The following is a 23,969-nucleotide window of genomic DNA, read 5'->3' as shown; positions in this document are numbered from 1 at the left end:
ACAAGCTGTCGACCCGAACCCCAGAACGGGTTCCTCAGCACGTTGAGCGTACTGGGTACCGCCGACCTTCGACACTTCCATTATCTTCATAGGGCCATCGCCTCGAAATCCTGGGCTGTATGTATGCCACGCTCGTCCTCTACGCTGCCAGTTACTCTGTACCCGTCCCTCTTCCGGCGATGTAGTGAAACCCTTTTTTTCCTATGGACAATTACCATTTCGCTTAGCGATCCTTCGAAATTCTGGGATTCAGCAAAGTCAGGAGGAGGGGACGTCCGGGTCGAGGGATGACGGTACTCGCTTGATTAACAGAGTCGCCCTTCGAAGTCTTCAGGAAAATCTTCTGCGAGCGACTCTCCCCCCGATCGCGACGTGCATTCTCCAGCTGCTGACCGAGCTCTATTAATTTAATGAATATTATATCATTTATCGAGTTACCTTGATTTTTTGTACAATCGCCATTTTCTTTTACATGTTCAACATTAATCGCGAGCTGACAGATTCAATGCCATAGGCGATTTTGTTGATTGGAAACGCTAAAATATAATATCGTGACTTTGAAAAAGAGTTAGAAAAATATGCTTTAAATAATTTAATTAAACACAAATATTTAAATTATTGTTATTGATTTTTGTCACTTGTTTTTCGCATATTCATCGCTGAAATTTGTGTGATTAATTGCACCTGTTTCAAACCACACGTAAATGTATGTACATAAAAGTTATAATTTGTGTCCTCAATTTGCTTATTATGAGTATATTTTTTCACCATCGAAATATATGGTATTGAAATATTTGATTCACATGCAGTTTTCTTTTGACATGCATTTTGTTTCGACACATTCAGCTCATACTTTTGTAGCCGCGTCATGCGAAAATAGGTATAACGCCGCGTTGGCTAACGAAGCTAAAACCCTGTCTGCGCAGTTGCGCAAGGTTTCGTTATCTCATTATGTATCTCCCGACCTACTGCGGGATGTGCAGGCTGGACCATTGCTACGCTAGCCGCATATGGCATGAGACCCATTTTCGCATGACGCGAATCTATAAAAATATCTTTATTTCATATAAATAGAACATCTTTGCACAATACTTTTCGATAGGATATTGAAGTCAAACTGTGTTATTTATAGCGAACTGACAAATTTCGGTAGCATTTAAGTCTTTCAAGAACGACTGCCATACAGACTGAAGATTACGGTAAACATTTGTGGTTAGATAATGAAAAGATTTCCGTCTTATCATGACTCTTTATTTTTTCGTAGTTTTTGTGTCTCATCTTTAAAGCAATACTGTGTTATCAACGTTTATCGATAGTCCATTGTGTATTTCCGAGTCAAAATGCAAAGTATTATTTAAACATATATCAAACACACAATAATATCGAAAATGATCAACCCAAGTAGTTTTGCTTTTTTCAGTTGAGTTTAAGCGAAAGTTGATAAATAATGTCAGATTGTCACGAATTTCCCCCAATGAACTTCGTTTTACGTATCATTATAAAACAATAATGAATGGAATTCATATTAATATTAAAATAAAACGTTTTTCTTTAAATAATTTATACTTTTCCGTTTTCTTCCGTTTATCTGATAAGGAATCGGCCGATATTAATTAAGGTTGGTAACTAATAAGCTCATCTGCGCACGTGAATGTGTGAATTTCAAAGTTCATTTAGAAGTTCTGCTGCAGATTTTACAGCCTTATCAGATCCCCCCCCCCCGCAATTCTACAAGAAAGCAGTAAAGCTCTATCAACTTAGTTACGCTAAAAACAAGCATAACCTTATAAACCTTATACTATTGCGTTGTTATCACCCGTGCAATTGGACTTTCCCCACTACGCTTGTTTATCTTTTCCCGCATCTATTAATAGATTCTTGTTATATTTAGTTGTTTTTTATATTCGGTTTTAGTGATTATGAACCATTTTTTTGTTGTCTATCGTATCCCTGTAATTATTGTTGAACTCATGTTCAACGTTTTATACATTGAGAACTGTGAACTATAGCCATATAAGGAAAAATGCCCACCACTTGGTGGCCATGTTTTTCAATCAACCGAAACCATTTTTTAACATGTCCAATATATTATTGGGACAAATCTTCTTACCAAGTTTCATGATGATCGGACAATAAATGTGGCCTCTAGAGTGTTTACACGGTTTTAATAAAGCTATATAAGGAAAAATACCCCGCCCCCTTGGCGGCCATGTTTTTTCACCAACCGGAACCATTTTCAAACATATCCAAAATATCATTGGGACAAATCTTCTTACCAAGTTTCATGATGATCGGGCAATAAATGTGGCCTCTAGAGTGTTAAAAATGTTTTAATAAAGCTATATAAGGAAAAATGCTCCGCCCCCTTGGCGGCCATGTTTTTCCACCGAAACCATTTTAAAACTCACCCAGATATCATTGGGACAAATCTTCTGACTAAATTTCATGAATATCGGACAATAAATGTGGCCTCTTGAGTGTTAAAAATGTTTTACTAAAGCAATATATAGCCATATAAGAAAAAAATGCCCCGCCCCCTGGTGGCCATGTTTTTAAAGCAACAGGAACCATTTTCAAACTTGTCCAATATATCATTGGGACAAATCTTTAGACCAAGTTTCATGATGATTGGACAATAAATGTGGCCTCTATAGTGTTAACAAAGTTTTACTAAAGCCATAAAAGGAAAAATGCCCCGCCCCCTGGCGGCCATGTTTTTCAACCAACTGGCATCATTTCTGAACTCTTCCAACATATTACTAGGATGAATCTTCTTTCATGAAGATTTGAGAATAAATGTTGCCTCTAGAGTGTTAACAAGATTTTACTATAACCATGTATAGCCATTTAAGGAAAAATTCCCCGCCCCTTAGCAGCCATGTTTTTCAAGCAAACGTAACCATTCTCGAACTCATCCAAGATATCATCGACACCAATCTTCTGACCAAATTTCATGAAGATTTGACATTAAATGTGTCCTCTAGAGTGTTAACAAGGCAAATTTTGACGCCGCACGACGGACGACGCACGATGGACAAAAGGCGATCACAAAAGCTCACCATGAGCACATTGTGCTCAGGTGAGCTAAAAAGCTATCCTTTTACAAGGATTAGGGAAAGAAAGGTGCCCGAAGGGACAAGCATACCAGAGTGCTTGTCAAACAATTTTCAACACCACCAGTTTGAAGCAGTCAGCAGGATATGCAACACACAAGTCAACATTTCTGCAAAATATTGTCTGTCTTACCATGCAACCTTAAATAAAACCATGAATACACCATGAACATGTGGCGTTTATCATAAAGATATCAAGTGTTTCGGGGATTTTTCATCCAATTTTACATCTTGATGCAACAGTCGGTACAAAGCATACATGAACAACACACATTTGTCAAGAACAAAGAATTTAATTTTCAGAGACATTAATTGTTCAAAACAATATCTTCAAAAAGGTTAAAATAAAACATTAACTGGATATAAAACTAGAACGAACAGCTTAACAACAATGCACGAAATATTATGATGCCAATTAATAACTGCGTAATGAGGAATTTCGGTTCCAGTAGTTTTTATATATATTCGAGGCCTCGACACTAACTTTTTTTCAACTAGCCCACTCGGGTTAGGAAATGCAGAACCTACTAGCCCTGACCAATCTTTCATGTGCCCTGACCCAAGTATCATCAAAACATTTATATTTATCATTCAACTTGTATTTTCTTGTGCGTGGAGATGCGTAATTATGATTCAATCATTCTTATAAGCTTGCCTTACTAATGATAATGAATTCATCTACTTAAGACTAGTATTATATGATTCGTTGTATTCCAGCCATTTGTAATCTTCGAGCAATTTCGGGAGACGCGATCCCACAAGTAATTCCAGGAATCGGAACAGTATTGAGTTTCCTAGCAACCGACCGGATCTTCATTAAATTCCATGCGAAACCACTTAAACAATCCCTAGTCCCCCTACACAATCGCTCGTATAACTGCACGTGGGTACTTTTCACTCGTCTGCGACGTCGATTATAATGTACACGGGCGTATATGCTAATCTTAAGAGTGTCTCGGATCGACCGGCGAATATCGAACTACCCCGCCTTGTGTCGAACAATATCATCAAATTGTCGATCGACTTGGTTGAATGCTGTAAACTGCGCTAAGTGGGTGACTTTTATTGAAAACTATTGCCGGTGTAATATTTCAATACAATTTACGTTAGTCGGCGTATTTCCAATAGCTCTTTAAAATGTCTTTTGGTACAAGTAAAGTAAATATTTTGAGATATTAATGAAACTTTTGACGAGGTGATATTGTATCTATTCATGTCGTAGGTCGATAATGTGCTCATGTCGATAGTCATGGAGTGAACTCGAATTTATCACGGAAATCGATTCTCTGAAAGTTTTAATTAACGAAGCAGCATGTTGAGGTTAACTCTCAAAATCGTTATCGTTGAATACGGAATGAGCATTTTTGCTGAAGTTTCATCATATATACTCATGCATGCAGGTGCATTTCTGTTTTTAAATAATTATATTTGCATGGATTTGGTGTGAATGTGTACAGGTAGGACTAGATTTGACGCACGTATGTACTGAAGGTAATAACGGCCAGTCTAATTGCAAATTTTGTGTCTCTTACCTCGTAGAAGCATACCTGTCAGTGAGCATCGGACTCCGGATGTTGCAGTGGTAAGAAATGACAAATGCCGAGGCATCAAACATACTAGTATGTTAAATTCTTATATGTTTTCATACCAAATCACTCACAAACTGCATCTCAATAATGAAACCCAACCGTCGCATGTCAAAATAGATATCACCACTATATGATTTTTTTCAGGGCTAACTGATGTTTTTCATTTTATGTCCATTGTATGACAGACTAGTATAAATGTATTTCATTAAAAGTGCCGTTTGTGGCCTTTGCGTAAGCAAGGGAATTACGTAATAATTGTCTGTCGTTATGTGTCGACAAGTTTTTTTCTGTATGCGTTAAAGATCTCATGAAGTATGTATTGGACAACTCTGCAGTAGATCTTTAGTATTCAGACAAGTGCATCTTCATTGGACGTTATCAAAGAAACAAGCTAATAAAAGGGTTACTTAAAGCTAAAGTAGTCTCCCTTGCTCGAACGGTAAAACCTCAAAACTATCGAGTATTGAACACACTACACAATACAGTTTTAATTATATTTTATACAGATACTGTACATCATCTAGCATTCAATCAGCATCAATTGCGCAAAATAAAACAAATGAAGTCATAATAATGTTTATTTTGTTTTACATTATTTGCAATATCAGCACTTAACATGACATTACCAACATATCCGACATATTAACTACGACGGTAGCAATTTGTTCTTACATAGTGCACTGGTTTCTCTTGGAATCGGGTAAAAAATGTTAAAAAAATAAATAAAGGAGTCCAAGAAGCCAGTCCACTGTACCACAAATAATTTGAATTGCTGGTAAATTCTGTACAGATATGAAAGTGGAATAAGATAAGATATATTTTATGTACAATGTTAACTATAAAATAACTTTAATGAATTATTTTAACAACATCCTATTCACACTGTCACACTGCTTGACACTTTGTGCAATGTTTGAGAACACATAAACAACATCAGGGGAAAATCTTTCGTTATAATTAAGGATATATTACATTATGAAACAAATTCTATCTTCCATAAATTACTAAATGTTTGTACAAAGAATGATAATGAAAACACTTAAGTTTTGGTTTTATATCGTGTAGCGCACTTCAACACATGAATACGGTTGCTTTCAAGCCCTGCTATAATGTTTCGACAAACCGCGATAATTGATCCTGTGGTTATAACTGACTCACTTCATTGTCCGGTGAAAGCGAGTGCACCATATCAAGGCCTGGGTTCTGATCTTGAGGCACAGAATTGTGAGATTGTAACTGGGATAGCACCACTGAATCCGATGTCATTTGATTATAGTCCTGACCATGCATGCCAGGGTCGGGCGATTGGTTCGGAGGTATGTGATGCGGCGACATCTGGGGTTGCCTAGGAGACGGATTGAGCTGTTGTCGCAGTGATGGTGTGGGCTGGGGTGAGCGCACTTCAGGTGCAGGGTGGAGGAGGGGGTCAGCGAACCTGCTGCATGATGTTGGAGGTCTGCTGGGACAGCATCTGAGGATTGACAGGCTGGTCCCGGCTATCTGCTGATTGAGATGCTGCTGGACCTGGTGAATCATCAGGTGGTTTTGGTTCTGGAACTGCATGCCGTCTCTCTGGAACCTCTGCTGCTGCACATAATGGGACATCTGCGTTCATTGTTGGTTAAACGGAGGTGGCGGCGGGTTGAAGTGGCCCATATGTTGCTGTTGGGGCTGCCCCATATGCTGCTGCTGTGGTGGCTGCCCCATCTGCTGTTGCTGTGGTCGCATCCTCTGCTGCCACAGCATGTAATGTTAGGCTGACTGAGGGCCTTGTTCTGCTGCATGCCAGCCGTTGCCTGCATCTAAGGGTTGTTGGGCCGCGGCTGCATCGGACTGGGAGCCAAACCACCAACTCCCTGCACTGGTGAATTCCTCTGCTTAATGAAAGCTGCCATCAACTGAGGATTTGATTTCAGGATCTGTATAACCTGCTGTTGTTGCTGTGGGGATGGCGGAGATTTCAAAGTACGCATCAACTGCTCCAGTGCCTCATTGGGTGCCCTCTGGCCAGGCGGTCTCTGAATCATTGGCTGAGCCCTGTTCTGGTTCATGACACTATTCATGCCAGGTACGCCATCTGTCATGCCAACCATGATTTGGTTCTGGACAAGCATTCGGGGCTGCTGCATAGCCTCTCTCGACCAATGTTGGGAGCATTTTGCTGCTGCTGCTGGATGTTCTGGGGCAAGATGGACTAAGGTATGGTCTGGGGCACTGGCTGTGGTATCTTCTGAGTGGCCTGAGGCCACTGCTGGGGAATGGTGCCTCCACCCATGTTCTTGCCTTTACCCATGCTGCCAGCCTGTCTCGGTGCGGCCTCCTGGGACTGTTTAGCTGCCTGCGCCAGATGTAGCCTCTGTTGCAACTCTGGCTGACGCAACTTTTTGCCTGATTTGCTGGCAAAATGGCACTTGACACTTCTGTTCATTACACTGTTTTGCATGATAGCAACACAATCCAATCAGCTGCTTACAGATAGGACACCCAGAGTTTGTCTTTCTCCTACACATTCTTGTATGCGCCACAACACGTTTTATTTTAATACAGCCAGGCAAACTGCAGTTGGCATCCTTACAACCACAAGCATGAACCAGCGACTGATTACACCGCTGAATAGACTGTTTGCGATTCTCTTGAGGATCTTGCTTGTCACCACCAGAAGACCCGTCGTCCAGGTCGAGACCCAACCGGTCTATCTCGTGATTATGGCCATCTTTTTGGTAACAGTTGTTGCACAAGTCAAAGTCCTAAAATAATAGACACACCAGGTTCAGAAACTAAAAAACCCAAATTGAACATCAATTCACCAGTCATTTGTGATCGTTGATGTGTTGTAAGCAAAGATGTCTTGATTTACAATGATCTCATTACATAAAAAAAATTAACATACAACACTAGGTTTAAATATTTTTTTAATAGTTTTCATACATAATAATATTTGGATTCATATCTTTATCATTTGATTTCAATATACAAAACTTGTCCTAGTATTGATGTCAACATAATCAGATACCATAGAAAGCAAACTTATACAAGAGGGCCTGAAAGGCCCAAAGTCGCTCACCTGAGAGGAAAGAAACTGACCTGTTCTGTGCAGCCCAAGATCTCATTAGAACAAAATGTTCTTATCAACTTTCATGACTAGTGAACACCCCGGCAGCCAAGTTTTTCAACAGACCAAAACCATTTTCATACACATCCAAGATATCATTTAAACAAATGTTGTGACAATGTTTCATGAAGATTCATGAAGCCATATAAGGAAAAATTCCCCGCCCCTGGCGGCCATGTTTTTCAAGCAAATGGAACCATTTTCGAACTTGTCCAAGATATCATTGGGACAAATCTTCTGACAAAGTTTCTGATGATCGGACAATAAATATGGCTTCTATGGTGTTAACAAAGTTTTACTATAGCTACATAAGGAAAAATGCCAGCCCCCCTTGGCGGTCATGTTTTTCCACCAACCGGAACCATTTTCGAACTCATGGAAGATATCATTAGTACAAATCTTGTGACCAAGTTTCATGATGATCGGAAAATAAATGTGGCCTTTAGAGTGTTAATAAGGTTTTACTAAAGCAGTATATAGCAATATTAGGAAAAATGCCCCGCCCCTGGTGGCCATGTTTTTAAAGCAACCGGAACCATTTTCGAACTCATTCAAGATATCATTAGGACAAATCTACAGACCAAGTTTCATGAAGATCGGACAATAAATATGGCCTCTAGAGTGTTAACAAGGTTTTACTAAAGCCATATATAGCAATATAAGGAAAAATGCCCCGCTCCCTGTTGGTCATGTTTTTAAAGTAACCGGAACCATTTTCGAACTTGTCCAAGATATCATTGGGATGAATCTTCTGACAAAGTTTCATGAATATCGGACAATAAATGTGGCCTCTAGAGTATAAACAAGATTTGACTATAGCCATATAAGGAAAAATGCCCCACCCTTTGTGGCTATATTTTTCAACCAACCCATAACATTGTCATACTCCTCCAAGATATAATTAGAATGAATCTTCTGACCAAGTTTCATGATGATCGGACAATAAATATTGCCTCTAGAGTGTTAACAAGGTTTTACTATAGATATATAAGGAAAAAAAGCCCCGCCCCTTGGCGGCCATGTTTTTCAACCAACCAAAACCATTTTAAAACTCATCCAAGATATCATTAGGACAAATCTACTGACCAAGTTTCATGAAGATTGGACAATAAATGTGGCCTCTAGAGTGCTAACAATGTTTTACCACAGCCATATAAGAAAAAAATGCCCCGCGCCCTGGCAGCCATGTTTTTCAACCAACTGGAACCATTTTCGAACTCGTCCAAGATATTAAAGGGACAAATTTTCTGACCAAAAAGTTCACCATGAGCTAATTGTTCTCAGGTGAGCTAAAAACTTTCATTCTTTCAATCAATAAACAATGATTTAAGGTAATGCACTTTTAATCAGTTTTTATTGAAAAACATTTCTTTTTAATGCATTCTTTATTAAATGAAATCCTCAGACTGAGCAAGTAAAGAACACAAAATAATTTCTGACTAGAGTACCAAGCAACAAAATGTCAGGTTACTTACCTGTGGCTGGTCAGAAGTATCCATTGGTTCATCCTTCACTTCAGACATGCCATCGTCTACAAACAAGAGTTCACTAGTTATTTAAGATTCTTTTTTCCTGATGTACCCTAGGTACCCGAAATGTTATTTGGACATTTTCTAACAAATTGATCTATTTACATAAAATACATATAAGTACATAAAATGCAACTAAAATTATTTTATTTTTAATAGTTTTCATTTCAAATTCAAACTTCAATGCCATAAAGACACATGTCACAAGCAATTAAAAAACAACACAAGTGCATAACACGGTACAACAGTCAAACAAAAGTCAATTTGCCCTCACAGAAAGCCAGTATAATTTAACGAGGACAGGTCAATGAAAAATATCATTAAGCTGGCACACAAGACCAATTAAACACTTAAAACAAGGAAAATTGAAAAGTAAAAATTTGTATTTGTCTCACCAGTTAATTGAAATTTGATCAATAGTTTGATTACCAGACCTTATGGCAAATAATGATTATTTGACTTCCGTTGAGACTAGATGCTTATAACTTAACTTCAAGCAGCATTTAACCAATATTAATTGTATATATTTATATAAGTGCTAACCATGTTGTTCAAGTTCTGTTGGTTCTGACTCCTCAGCCAGGTGCTCATCCTGCTGGGTTGTGTCCCCTGCCTCCTGCAGATGGCTTTCCTCCCCTGTCTCCTGGAGATCAGTTGCAATCCCTGTCTCATCCGCTGTTTCCTCCCCCTCAGCCATCATTGCACCCTCATCCTCCTGAAACACAATCCTAGTATGGTCACATGATCATATGGGAAAGTACAAACAATAACCCAACATCATTCGATTGACAATGTGTTGAGTGAATAATACATCTAGGACATACGTGTTGAATATTTGATGGGTCTGTGATGTTAAACCATTTGTACATTGTATGTTATGTATGATATAAATTAATTATTAATCAACATAAATTGCTGATAAACAAAACAAATGTGTTGCAGAGAAACTTTAAAGTTGCTTTACTTGTCTCTCTTTTTTTAAAAGTTGCTCAGGTGTGGTGCTAAAGGTGAAATTATACATGTGAGTTATTAAAGGGACCTTTTCTATTTTTGGTAAAAAAGCAAAATTAAAAAAATGATTCAGATTCGCAAACTTTGGTTGTAGTTATGATATTTGTGGGGAAACAGTAATACTGAACATTTTCCATGCTCTATAATATCCATTTTAGGTATCTTATGACGATTTAAAAGCCTGAACATATGAAGCCTTGCAAGGCGAAAAGATGAATAATTTGGAAAGTTCTGTTGTTGTCCTTATATTTTGTGACACTACGAGGATTGCTTATATGAAGTATACAAGAGGGCCTAAAAGGCCCAAAGTCGCTCACCTGAGATAAAAAGAAATGACATGTTCTTTGCGCAGGTTAATGTAAGGTAGCTTTGTTCCCAATATTTAAAGTACACATAGAAACTGATCCCGATTGAAACTGTTCCAAAAATTACTAAGTTCAATAGTGAGTTGAGAATCATCAAACTTATAAAAAATGGAATCATCTTCATCTCTGTTCTTTAATAAACTATCTTAGATGTTGGTAAATTTCCCAAATGTCCATTTCTAGAAACTATATTCAATGTCCAAAATATTAATTAATTACCAGTGACGCAGATTATTTAAGCAAGTAAAATTAAGTAAATTTAAGTAAAATTTTAGTTTTCGGGATGCTGATAAGCCCTGTGCAGCATGTTTTATACATCCTCAGGCTAGAAGGACATTGGCCAATAGTCAACATCCAATAATATACTTCAATACATCTTTTCTGGGCTTATCTCAATTTTAATTGGCTTTTGCATAGTCGAAGAGGAGTGTTGAGATTTTGATTGACATATAAGGATCTAAGACAAGCATTTCAGCCCCTCCCTCTGTGACTCCTCAGCTTAGACAAAGGAAACATGACAATTAACTAAAATTCATGTATAAAAATAAGAGTCAAAATATTACAAAACAACAAATAGCATATTCATGCTCCTCTAACAAAATGCTTCATTTTGAGTATAAACATGATCTATATTGGTTATCAGATGACAGAATTGTGTCATTAATTAATTACTGGCAGTTGAGACATTAAACATCATATAAACACTACTCAGAAAGAAATGATTTACAGTATTTACACAAACAAAGTATATACACATGTAAATGCAAATTAATGACACCCTATAGTAAAAAAAAATTCATGAAAATAATGATCAGCTTTATGTCTCCTTTATGGATGGTCATTATCTACTGCACTAAATGTGTACAGTTAAGCCAGTGCATTTTACTGGAGTCAAGGTTGCCATGGAAACAGTTTTATAGCACAGTAGTTTGCTGAGATTATTGATTTTCACAATCCAATTGATCTTAGAAGATGTTCAATCAATACACCAAAACACAGTAGGTTAACTTGGCTTATCACTAAAGATCAAAGATATGGCTCTACAGGGCATTAGTACATGTACAGTTATTTTATGACATAGAAACAATAGGTTTATGAAATTGCATGCAAACTACTGTCTTTACGTACACCACATTATATAAAGGAAGTCCCAGGTTTAAACAAGGGAGTTAAATATTAGAAAGTATGTACAGGTTATCTTTCTTTAACATTATGGCTTATCAGAACTAGACTGTTCACATGTTTTCACTATATACATATAGAGAAAACTGGCCCTACCCCTGGCGGCCATGTTTTTCCACCCATCATTACCATTTTAGAACTCGTCCGAGATATTTATAAAATTGATGTTTAAAAAAAAATCACGATGATAAGGCAAAAAATATGACTTCTAGAGTGTTCACAAGCTTTTTTTTACTATATAAATATAAGGAAAATGACCCCCCTGGCGGCCATGTTTTTTTACCGATCCGAACCATTTTCAAACTCAACCGTTATATTCAGAAAACCTATGTTTTGACCAAATTTCATGAAGATTGGACCAAAAATGTGACTTCTAGAGTGTTCACATCTTTTCACTATTTACATATAGATAAAGTGCCCCTCCCCCTGGCGGCCGTGTTTTTTCACCGATCTGGACCATTTTAGAACTCGTCCGAGATATAAAAGAAACCAATGTTTTGACCAAGTTTCATGATGATTTTGCAAAAACAAATTTTCTAAAAATAAAATTCATTTTAATTATTAAATACTTACCTGCTATCCCTAGCTATACCTTTTCAAGGTGGGTTAGCTCCTCCAGAAATCTTCAAGTGCCGGGAATCGGCCACCTCTTCACTGAAACATATCAGATTAAACCTAGTACAATGTAACATAACCGGAAATCAAGAACCGTAACTCATCTTCCTTTTCATACAATTATGAAAATATTAAACGATGAGTGGGGTGGGAGGTAGGACTTACCGATAGCAGGTAAGTATTTAATAATTACAATGAATTTTTTTTTAAGAAAATGTGTTTTAATGTCATATTTACATTACCTGCTATCCCTAGCTGATTTTGTAACTTCGGCGGGAAGGTTCGTTTATATTTGCCCATCACAGCAAAACCCATATTCAGGTTTTTCAGCCAGAGATAGTAAAACAATGTCCTCATGTAATCTTCGTGAGTACAGTATAGTACTTTAATTTCCGGATAGCGCCAGTACATTACGCCATGGAAGAAACTACAGTTTGAGCCACAACAAGAGGACCTAACATATATAAATTTTCTTGTTGACACTCAAGAGAACGAAGATAGAATGAGGGAAAGGTGGTCGGATTCCTCCAGAAGGCAGCTTGAAGCACTTCAGAAAGTGGAACATTATTAATATACGCCCACGAGCCGAAAGAGCTCTTAATTCATACGGTCTAATCTTAAACAGGGACAAATCCCTAGATGACAGAGATGAGTAAGCCTTCCTTTTAGTCGAGGCTACCCAACGAGAAATAGATGCTCCAGACACATCCCCCCTTTTAACGGAATGAAAAGTCTCTTACGAGAACCTCGAATAGACTTTACTCTTTTAAGATAGAACTTTAACGCCCTGACAGGGCAAAGAAGTCTATCATCATCTTCACGTCCACAAGTATTAGAAAGACTTGGAACTTTGAAGGGTTTAGAAGCCATTGAGGGGAGTTGATTTTTAGCAAGGAATCCTGGCTGACATAACAACGTATCAGATTCATCTGAGGAATCAAAACGAAGATGACCATCCTCGATAGAAAGAGCATGAATTTCACTTCTCCGTTTGGCTGAAGCCATAGTAAGAAGAAAAACGGTTTTCCAAGTTAGAAACTGTAACGAAGCTTGATCAAGAGGCTCATAAGGAGCCTTAGTAAGAGAACCAAGAACACAAGCCAAATCCTATTTAGGAGCAAGTGTTCGAGAAAAAGGACGTTTGAGTTCCATAGCTCGAATCAGTTCCGAAATCGCTGGATCAGCACATACATGTGATTACTTACTAAACGCCAATGTATGCGAAATCATAGAGCTGTATCCATTGATGGAGCTAAGAGAAAGTTTCTTATCACCAAAAAGATAGATGAGAAAATCCGCTAAAATCTTCTGCGTCTAGAAGATGGATTGAGGGGATCAATTTTCCCTCAAATACACCAATTAGAGAAGAGTTTCCCGCGAGCATAATAGACTGCTCTGGTGGACTTTCTCCTTGCAGAAGCAACGAGGGTTGAAGCCCTGACAGAAAATCGTTTCTTTTGCAGAGATTGCCTGACGTGTAAGTGGAGCATTGCTGGATCCGCATGAAGTCTGCCTCTCTGAGACAGAAGATCTATTCTGTGAGGAAGTTTCCTGGGGTAATCGTACAGGAGACTGAGAAGATCGTTGAACCAAGATCTCCTGGGCCACCAAGGGGCAATCAGGAGTATGCGACACGCACCCACCCTGATTTTCGCCAATATTTGGGATATCAGAATGGGTGGGAGATAGGCGTAAGCGTCCAGTTGGTCCCAATCGAACGAAAGCGCGTCTACTGCCCACGCTGCTGGATCGTAAACTGGACTATTTTCTTTTGAATAAGAAAAAAACGACTGTAAAATCCTGGAGAATAAGGATCTAGAACCCTTTTTACCGCCTGTTTTTCCAAGAGACCGAGAATGGACTCTGGAATGTGAGGATGCGGAGATACCAGCTCTATGGGGACGCGAGAAAGTGGAGGTCTGTTTCTAATTGATAAGTCAAGCCTTTTGTAACAAGAGAATGAACCCAAGCGTCCGAAGTTATTCGAAGTCATCGATTTGAAAAATGTAGAAGTCTGGCCCCCAATGGTATTTTTGGCATCGGCGGAGATGGCGGCCCGTCCCTGCCGGCAGGAGGTTTGGAATTCCTCTTATCCAGCTGAGGTTATCTCTTTTTACCAGAGTTCTTAATAGACGACCTCTGAGAAAAGGAAGGTCTGTTATTTGAAGACGGTCTATTAGAAACTGACCGAGGATTCCAGGAAGGCTTTTTAGAGAAAAGATTATTCCTTTTATCCTTCTTAACTATTGGAACTGCCGGTGGTCTAGAAGCTTGACGCTTTAAGAGCCCTTGGCGTTGACCAGAGTTATTTCTTGCTAAAGAAACATGAAGTTGATCATCTTTGTCCGCTGTGAGTGCTTCTTGTATCTTTCCACCGAAAAGCAAACCTGATGAGAGAGGTGCTGCTCTGAGAGAATTCATACCTGGTTCTAATAGAAAATCTTTAGGTAAAGATGAAAGGATAAGATCTCTACGAATCCTTAACATCTCAGACATTGAAAAAGCAGCATTATGTGAAAGGCACAATATCGTTCGTGATAGATGAATCAATAAATCCCGAAGTTCTTCCGGAACAGAGTCTGACCAATCACAAACCAAGCGCAAAATAGTCGCAAGCATTAAGTCTACCTGGTTAGAAAGACCTAAAGCTTTCCGCTCTCTTCCTTCGCATTGTTCTAAAAAAGAATAAGGAACAGAAACCGAAGTTGACGAACTAGACATGGTAAGCGAAAGCTTATTAATGTCTTTATCCTGAACCGGTAATTTTGAAAAATCCAAACCGGAAGTCGGATCAGGTACAGTTTGCTTATAGCTTCGAGCACGTTCCCGTAAGTTTAGGCTCAGAAAAATCCTTAGGTACCTTCCATATTTCTTCTCGTTTAGGATCCTTTTTAAAAACTGGTTTCCAACGATTGAAACACAGATTAAACAGAAGAATCAATCGGAAGGCTTGTATCAACGCCGGGAACTCGCCATAGTAACCCTGTTAGGATCAAATGTCCGAACTAATTGCTCAGTGACCGAGATCGTCGAATTAGTAGAAACTCCCAACAACACCAGCGGTGTGCAAAGAATCCGTGGAAACAGAGGTAAGGATAATAGGAAGATTATCCTGCAACAAATTGTGATTCTCTGGTTAAGACGAATGACCATCCGCAAAGTCGACACGCTGATAATTAAAACCGGAAGTCGACGGTAGATTATCAGAAGTGACAGGTACAAATTGTCCAAAGGAATCTTGAACCCATAATGTGTTACGAATGGATGGAGTAGCAGCCGGGGGTACACGACTAGGAACTGTAGTAGAAACCCGCGGTGCAGACAAAGCAGCCGTAGTGGTGAGATGAACACCAGAGCTGAATGGCTGTGAAGTAGGACCAGTCACTGCAACATGAGTTGATGTCAAACTGGAAACTGGTACATTAGGTATGGAGACATTACAATCCGAAATTGGATAGTAATGTGAACGATCAGGAAAGTCGGAATGACAATGCGTACGTGAAGCTTGTCTACGACCTTTATCCCTGCGATGCCGAGATCTAGATTGGCTGCGACGGGAATAACGTCTCCTAGAGTATCGTTTCCGTGAGGATCGAGCTGCTCGATAATGATCATAACGACGCCGGGAATGAGGACTGCTCGATAAATAAGAGCGTGTCCGACGTCTACCCCTATTGTCGGTACTAGTCGACGACGAAGATTCATTCGACGACGACGAGGTAGAATAGTCCGGTGACGAAGAGCGACGTCTGTTTCTGGTCGTTGACCGGTGACCGGCAACTGTCGACCGGTCAATGACCGTAGCATGTTGACCGATGCCCGATGACCGGTACCCGGTGACCGGACCGGTCCCTGTTGACCGATGACCGGTGCCATGGACCGGTGACCGGTGACCGGACCAATCCCCGGTGACCGGTAGCATTGAGCGGTTACCGGACCGGTCAACAGTGACAGATGACCGGTGACCGGACCGGTCCCCGGTGACCGGTACCATGGACCGGTACCCGGTGACGTACCGGTCATATCATGACCAGTGTTGTTACCGGATGATAATCGTATGGCGGCTGCCAATTGGTCAGGCATTGGTCAATGTCCTTGACCAATGCCATCGGGCAAAGACCGGCTGACGGTTGTCACCATATGGTCTGATGTTGATCGACTTTCTAAGAAACTTAGCGTAATGCGATCTCCATCTGACCATGTTTTTCAACCAACCAAAACCACTTTGAAACTCATCCAAGATATCATTAGGAAATCTACTGACCAAGTTTCATGAAGATCGGACAATAAATGTGGCCTCTAGAGTGTTAACAAGGTTTTACTAAAGCCATATATAGCAATATAAGGAAAGATGCCCCGCCCCCTGGTGGCCATGTTTTTAAAGTAACCGGATCCATTTTCGAACTTGTCCAAGATATCATTGGGACAAATCTTCAGACTAAACAATACGTTTTTACTATAGCTTTATAAGGAAAAATACCCCGCCCCATGGCTGGAATGTTTTTCAACCAACTGGCATCATTTTCGAACTCGTCCGAGATATTATTTGGATGAATATTCTGACCAAGTTTCATGAAGATTGGAAATAAATGTGGCCTCTAGAGTGTTAACAAGGTTTTACTCTAGACATATATAGCCATATAAGGAAAAATGCCCCGACACTTGGCAGCCATGTTTTTTAAGCGAATGAACCATTTTCGAACTCATCCAAGATATCATTGAGACCAATCTTTTGACCAAATGTCATGAAGATTGGACAATAAATGTGGCCTCTAGAGTGTTAACAAGGCAAATGTTGACGGTGCACGACGCACATTGGAGGACTGACGACGGACGACGGACAAAAGGCGATCACAAAAGCTCACCATGAGCACATTGTGCTCAGGTGAGCTAAAAAAAGACCTTTGACCTTGAAGGATGACCTTGACCTTTCACCACTCAAAAGGTGCAGCTTCATGAGATACACATGCATGCCAAATATCAAGTTGCTATCTTCAATATTGGAATAGTTATGGCCAACCTGAAAGTTTTGGGACAAACACACACATACAATGATAGACAGACAGGCAGGCCAAAAACAATATACCCCCAATCATTCAATTCAGGGGCATAAAAACTTTCCAGTCTGTTTTCTGGGTTTAACTAGAACTTGGGTGTCTTTCAGGGATGTTAATAGAATGCTCCCACAGGTGGGATCAAATCTGTGACCTTTCGGTCGTAAGGCGGACAGCATATCCACTAGGCTACAGCTATCATACCCACCCTAGCCTTAAGATCCTGTACTTTCTGGAGTACGGCAGACTGTCCCAGGTTGGCTGAGCCCTGCAGGAGGAGGTTCTGCATGTTCAACTGCTGGGTGGCCAGCATCTGCTGTTGGACAGAGCCTATCTGGCCTGGCATCATCCCCCCCATCATCGCACCACCCATCATCTTCTGCACTGAAAATGAGAGGAGTTAAGCGTTTCTTAGAGGCTAGTATGAAAACTTAACCACTCAAATACGCACTTTAACGCATTTTAGTCTCTTAGAAAATCAAATTAAATTAAAGACCTTTCTTATTTGCTATAAAGTTTTAGAGACTTCCTTTTCAACCATTAATCTTAAGGTACTGATGAGCAGCAAACCTCATAAAACCTAACCAGACTGTGAGTCATTCGCAGGCTGTTGTGGTTTTATGCTGTTTGCATATAACGATTTTCACTTTATATATGATTGGGAAAGGGTTAAATATGGGAACATCAAGTAAGCTGTCTATAGTGGATGAATCTAAATTTATTAGACAAGGTATCCTTTAGTTATATGCAAAAAAAAGTTACTTTTGCACTCATATAATAATGAATTACAATAGAACAACGCAGTGAAGTCTCCACAAAAGATCCTCGCCAACCCTCAGATAAAACCAGTAAACTACACAAGGTCCAGCAATAGTTTCCAGAATACTGACCGCCATCATTGGTAAACAAGAGGGCCAGAGGCCCACAGTCGCTAACCTGAGACATCAGGAACTGAATTGCTCTCAGCAACTTTTGTGATGTTTCTGAAACAATTTTCAAACTTGACCGAAATATCAGCTAGAGAGTTAACAAGGTTTTAATATAGACATATAAGGGAATATGCCCAGCCCCCGGCAGCCATATTTTCAGACGACCAATAACGAACCTGACCTGCTCTGTGCAGCCCCAAGATATTAGAACAAATGTTCTGACCAAGTGTCATGAAGAGTAAAAACTATAAATGTAACTTTTAGAGAGCTAACAAGGTTTTTCTATAGCCATATTAAGATAAATTCCTCGACACCTGGTGGCCATGTTTTCCAACAGACCAGAACTATTTTCGAACTGACCCAAGGTATCATGTTGTTGCTAAAGCCATATAAGAAAAAATGCCCCGCCCTTTGGCAGCCATGTTTTTTCAACAGACCCAAAATATTTTGGAGCTCGTCCAAGATATCACTGGAACACATCTTCTGACCAAGCTCCATGAAGACCTGACAATAAATATGGCTTCTAGAGTGATAACAAGGCAAATACATGTATTGACGACAGACAACAGGAAATCACAAAAGCGCACCATTGAGCTAAACAAATCAGGTCAAGTGGTGCTTTGAAGTTCATTGGCCAGTTAAATGGACATTTGACCAGTATTTAATATGACTTTACCAGACCTTGTGGCAATAATGGTTTTTGTAACTTTGCAGAGACTAGCACAATAACGACATCGCTTACTGTTCATGTTGATTCCCTTCTTTTCGTTCTCATAGTCTTCCCACGCTGCCTTCTTTTCATCCTCCGTCAGTTTCTGTTCCTCGACATTTTCCAGAAGAGAATCATGCTCGTGGAATGTAATGATCCACTCTTTGTTTGTTGTACTTAACTCAGCCAACATGTGATCCTAAACATGCAATTTAAACATTGTTATAACATATCTTAGTTTTTTATTTCAATCAATCATTTTTTTTCTTTCATTGAGCATCTCCTTTTATTATTCATTTTATCGTATCTTTCCCCTTTTTAAATTTCTATAGTGCCCTTATTTACAAAACACAGGCATTAAATAACATTGAGCATAAGAGAATTTAGTAACCCAATATACTCAAGAAGAAAATTATCACTATCAATAATATTTGCAGTGAAAGAGACAGTTGATAAGCAATGTTGCTGCGCTACTGACCATTGGTTGCTTAATACCTTATACGAATTCGGACAACTGCATTGGTTGTTGGTCATTAATTGCAGATGTTTTCAATGGACTTTAGATTGGGTTTATTAGTAATAGTCATTTAATACAGGAGTTAGTCAATACATGCGGGTGATGGCGACCTTAAGTCAGACTGTTTTGATTCAACTAATGTAAATAATCAAGCACAGACCTTTGGCAAGATGGGCAGAGGTCGCTCCTTCCCGTTGGGATCATCCAGCCGGTCAGGTGTGAAGCGGTACAGTTCCTGAAGGTCGGCCGCCGTGAAGTGACGCTCTATCTGGTGCTCATCCACGACTCTCTTCGACAGCGACTGCTTCGTGACCTGCCGCTCGTATATCTTGTCTTCCATTGTTCCCTAAAGTGATTTAAGGCACAAGCTTTGTATAAACTTGACGGCTTATTAGAAAAACTTTGTTTCCTATAAATACAGAAGAATCCTTTGAGACGTTTATTGCAAGGTTCGTATAAACCTGAAATTGCTAGTTGTGGATCAGTGCCGCTGTTACAACAATGTCACAACCCTGTCTACACACTAAGTGACAATTTATTTATTTTTATTTTATGCTTTCCGGTGGTTTAAAAAGAAATATCAGTGAATTAAAACTAATAATTTCACTGTTTCAAACAGTGAGAATTATCAGTGAAAATTATCGATAATTTTCACTGTTTAGTGTGAAATGACGTCATTTTTCTGACGAAATGACGTCATTATTCCAGCAAAATTCTTTAGTTAAACTCTTTAACAATGTATATAAACGGTGAAAAAAAGCATGAAATAAAAAGAAAATATGTTGGATTCGGTGGAATATCGATGTGAATTCACTCGTGATCATAGAAAAAATATATTTTCACTCGTGGCTGCGCCACTCGTGAAAATATTAATTTCTATAATCACTCGTGAATTAAAATCGATAATCCACTGAATCAAACAAATATCCTCTATATTCCACAAGTTAATCATATTGAGGATCTAATTTAATTACAGTAGGTCTTCTATACATTGAAACAATTATTTAATAATTTACCTTAGTCTGTGTCAAACATGGATCCAACTACGAACAGAAAGAAGAACTAACCTGTGCTAGAAATCTGTACACATACACTGGCTTGACTTGTCCAAATCTGTACGCTCGGAATATTGACTGAATGTCGTGGGAGGGGTTCCACGAAGCATCAAAGATGATGACACGATTGGCCGACACAAGATTAATTCCTAAGCTTCCAGCCTTCGTTGAAATCAAGAATACACGGGCTCTGCAACATGCAATATGGTTCGATGAAGGTGTAGTATTTATTCCGTTTTCAAAAGCGATTTTTTTGTATAATGCACACAACAAATGAGATATTACATTTTTTATTTTGCAAGAGGTCATCCCTAACTGGCAGATCATAAATGATTTTTATTTAAAATAGGAACATTGTTAACACAAAAGGGGATGAGATGCTTCAAAGTTAACTAGCATTTCTATATACATTATTATTTTACGACTGCATCGATGACGATTAAACAACACGTTAGTTCAGTTGACCAGCTTAATGACATGAATGCAATATATTTTGCCTCCCAATAAACATCACGCAAATGAAATCGAATGTACACGTATAAAATATTCACTAACAGATCTATATAAAATATTATGCAAGTGAGAGTCGGATATAATGGCCGCAGCGTTAACCAGAAACAGTTATTGGTAACAACGAGCCCCGAAAGATTGGATGATTTAATCGTGGAAGCTGGCTTCTAGAAAATTATGCCTACCAGAGGTGGACGAGCACACGTTGAATTACCGATGTGAAGTTATGACGCTATAGTAGCAACACCGTCTACCCAAATAAAAATACTCTTGCTTATCAAGCGACCGGGCCAGGACAAACCATTTACTTGATTGGGCTAGACCTAGCTCGCTTGACCATTAATCGCTCACCCAGCGATAATACCTTTACGCAACACTTTTTTATACCAATGCCCACATCAATAATCGCTACACTTGCGATCACACTTTTACACGACTCTTTTAATATCAATGCTCGCTACACTTTCGATCTCACTTTAATTGATTGCTTCACTTGCGATAACACTTTTCTTGATCGCTACACTTGCGATCACACTTTTACAACAACTGCTACAATTGCGATCACACTTTTACAACAATCGCTACAATTGCGATCACACTTTTACTTGATCGCTACACTTGCCATCACACCCCCACAACCAGCGATACCACTTTTTATACCAATGGTCACTTGAACATTAATCGCTCAACCATTACACACTTTTTAAATCAGATATTTATTAATGATAGAAAATAAGCTAAAACAAATTTGTTATTATTCTATTGCATCAAAAGCTTAAGTCATTAAGGGACCCTCTACAGTTACTCTCCTGGGAGGAACCAATTTGGAATCTTTGGGGAGATCTTAAGAACGCTCCTAAAGAAGGGCTAAAACCTGCAACACCTAAAACAGTCCCCGAGGTAAACACATCCACTATGCCACAGCGACCTCATAATTCAACATTGTTCAAAAGTTGACCTGACGGACAATTTAGTGTTAAACAAAACTGGAGAACCTTGAAGAGCAGAATATTATGGCAAGTTTGTTTTTAAATATGTTACTCAGCAAAAAAATAAATAATGTAAGCAATATACAACAATAGTGTCTCTAGGCACCATTTTAAAACATTGGTTGAAAATAAAACTATGATTTGGAAATGTTGACTAAATAAATGGGACTGCTGACTATAAAGAAAAGGCCAAGACATTGCCTGAGTACTGAATAATTGTAACAGAATATGAATCCCGCTCTGAAAAAACAGGGTTTATTGCATGTGCGTAAAGTTTTGTTCCAGATTAGCCTGTGCGGTATGCACAAGCTCATTAAGGACGACATTTTCCCTTTACACTGGATAAGGGACTTCCTTTAAATAAAAAACTCCACAATAGAGAAAAGGTTCTTCCCTGATAAGCCTGTGCAGACTGCACAGGCTAATCTGGGACGACACTTATCGCACATGCATGTTTTTCCACAACGAGGCCAATATCTATGACACATTCAGATTGATGTCAACAACTACCTGAAGTTCTCTGGGTCATTAAACATATCTTGAGCTGCTTTTCTGTGAATAGAACTTGTTGAGCCGTCCATGCGGAAATAATCACCACCCTTTATCCATGACTTGCCATATTGAGACAGCTGAAAATAAAAATCAGGTGCATTTACAGGAGCATTTAAATGAGAAATAGTTTTCTTCAACTTTACTGGCGCTGAATAAGATTGTTTTAATCAAACTCTATTTAAATGTAAATGGCATTTCAGATAATTTCTAAATAAAATTCATTCATGTATACCAATGAAGCAGAAAAAAATCTGTCTGTTAAAGTTTTGTTCTCATTATAGGGAAAATATGCTGTACGGTGAACAATAAAACAAATTTTTTAAGTAAAATTCATTTTAATTATTAAATACTTACCTGCTATCTTATAGCTTTCTCCTTTCCAAAGGGAATTAACTTATCCGGAATTTTAACTGGGAATCGGCCACCTCCATACCGTAATACAGGCCAGGTTAATGCAATGCAACCTTAGCAAAAACCGGTAACCAACCCTCAATATTCTTTCAATATATATACAAAAATATTAATCGAATAGCGGGGTGGGAGGTGGCACTTACCGAAAGTAGGTAAGTTTTTTTATAATTAAAATGAAATTTACTTAAAAAAAATATTTAATATCAAAAATACGTTACCTGCTATCTTATAGCCGATTTAGCAGCTGCGATGGGAAGGCTCGTATATATTTTCCCATCACAGCAGAACCCATTAAAAAGGTTATCAGCTAATGATAGCAAAACCCAAAACAAGGGTTATCAGCTAATCTTCGTTAAAACGGTATTAATTGTGACTTCTCGGACAGAGTAAATTTGCATGTCGTAAAGAAGACACTACCGTTAGTGAAATCAAAACAAGACCAAACTCATACAAATAGTATTGTTGGCACTTCAGAAAACGAAGATAAAAATATGGAAAAGGTGGTCGGATTCCTACAGAAAACAGCTTGGAGCATGTCAAAAAGTGGGGTGTGATTAATATACGCCCACGAAACAGACAAAGCTCTTAATTAATGCGGTAAGATCATAAGAAGGAATGAATCCTTAGATTAGAGATAAGAGTAAACCTCCACTTGTCGAGGGCTAATCCCGATAAATAGAAACCGCGGACACATCTGCCCCCCGTTATTTTAGGGAAATGAAGAGAG

At 38.9% G+C, this 23,969-nt stretch overlaps 2 protein-coding genes across 2 annotated transcripts in view; both read right to left on the bottom strand.

The window, feature by feature from the left end:
• Window positions 1-5,182: 5,182 nt before the first annotated feature.
• Window positions 5,183-6,307, bottom strand: LOC127881355 (histone acetyltransferase p300-like). The gene has a single exon (XM_052429125.1). It carries the CDS (start codon window positions 6,305-6,307, stop codon window positions 5,846-5,848), a length of 462 nt encoding a protein of 153 aa, XP_052285085.1. The 3' UTR covers window positions 5,183-5,845.
• LOC127881354 (transcriptional regulator ATRX homolog) overlaps window positions 5,183-23,969 on the bottom strand; it is a 72,784-nt gene continuing 53,997 nt past the window's right edge. Inside the window, 9 exon segments of the mRNA XM_052429124.1 lie at window positions 5,183-7,085; window positions 7,087-7,449; window positions 9,290-9,345; window positions 9,887-10,058; window positions 17,779-17,954; window positions 19,242-19,407; window positions 19,886-20,071; window positions 20,793-20,970; window positions 22,790-22,908. Of these exon segments, the coding sequence (XP_052285084.1) occupies window positions 6,897-7,085; window positions 7,087-7,449; window positions 9,290-9,345; window positions 9,887-10,058; window positions 17,779-17,954; window positions 19,242-19,407; window positions 19,886-20,071; window positions 20,793-20,970; window positions 22,790-22,908 (1,605 nt within the window). The 3' untranslated portion in view covers window positions 5,183-6,896.

The sequence above is a fragment of the Dreissena polymorpha genome, chromosome 5 (assembly GCF_020536995.1).
Source record: "Dreissena polymorpha isolate Duluth1 chromosome 5, UMN_Dpol_1.0, whole genome shotgun sequence".
Taxonomy (NCBI): Eukaryota; Metazoa; Mollusca; class Bivalvia; order Myida; family Dreissenidae; genus Dreissena; species Dreissena polymorpha.
Note: the sequence above shows the minus strand (reverse complement) of the source record. Positions and strands in the feature narration are given on the sequence as shown.

Coding starts and splice junctions, on each gene's coding strand:
- LOC127881355 (XM_052429125.1), bottom strand. CDS start 6,307: ATGTCCCATTATGTGCAGCAGCAGAGGTTCCAGAGAGACGGCATGCAG.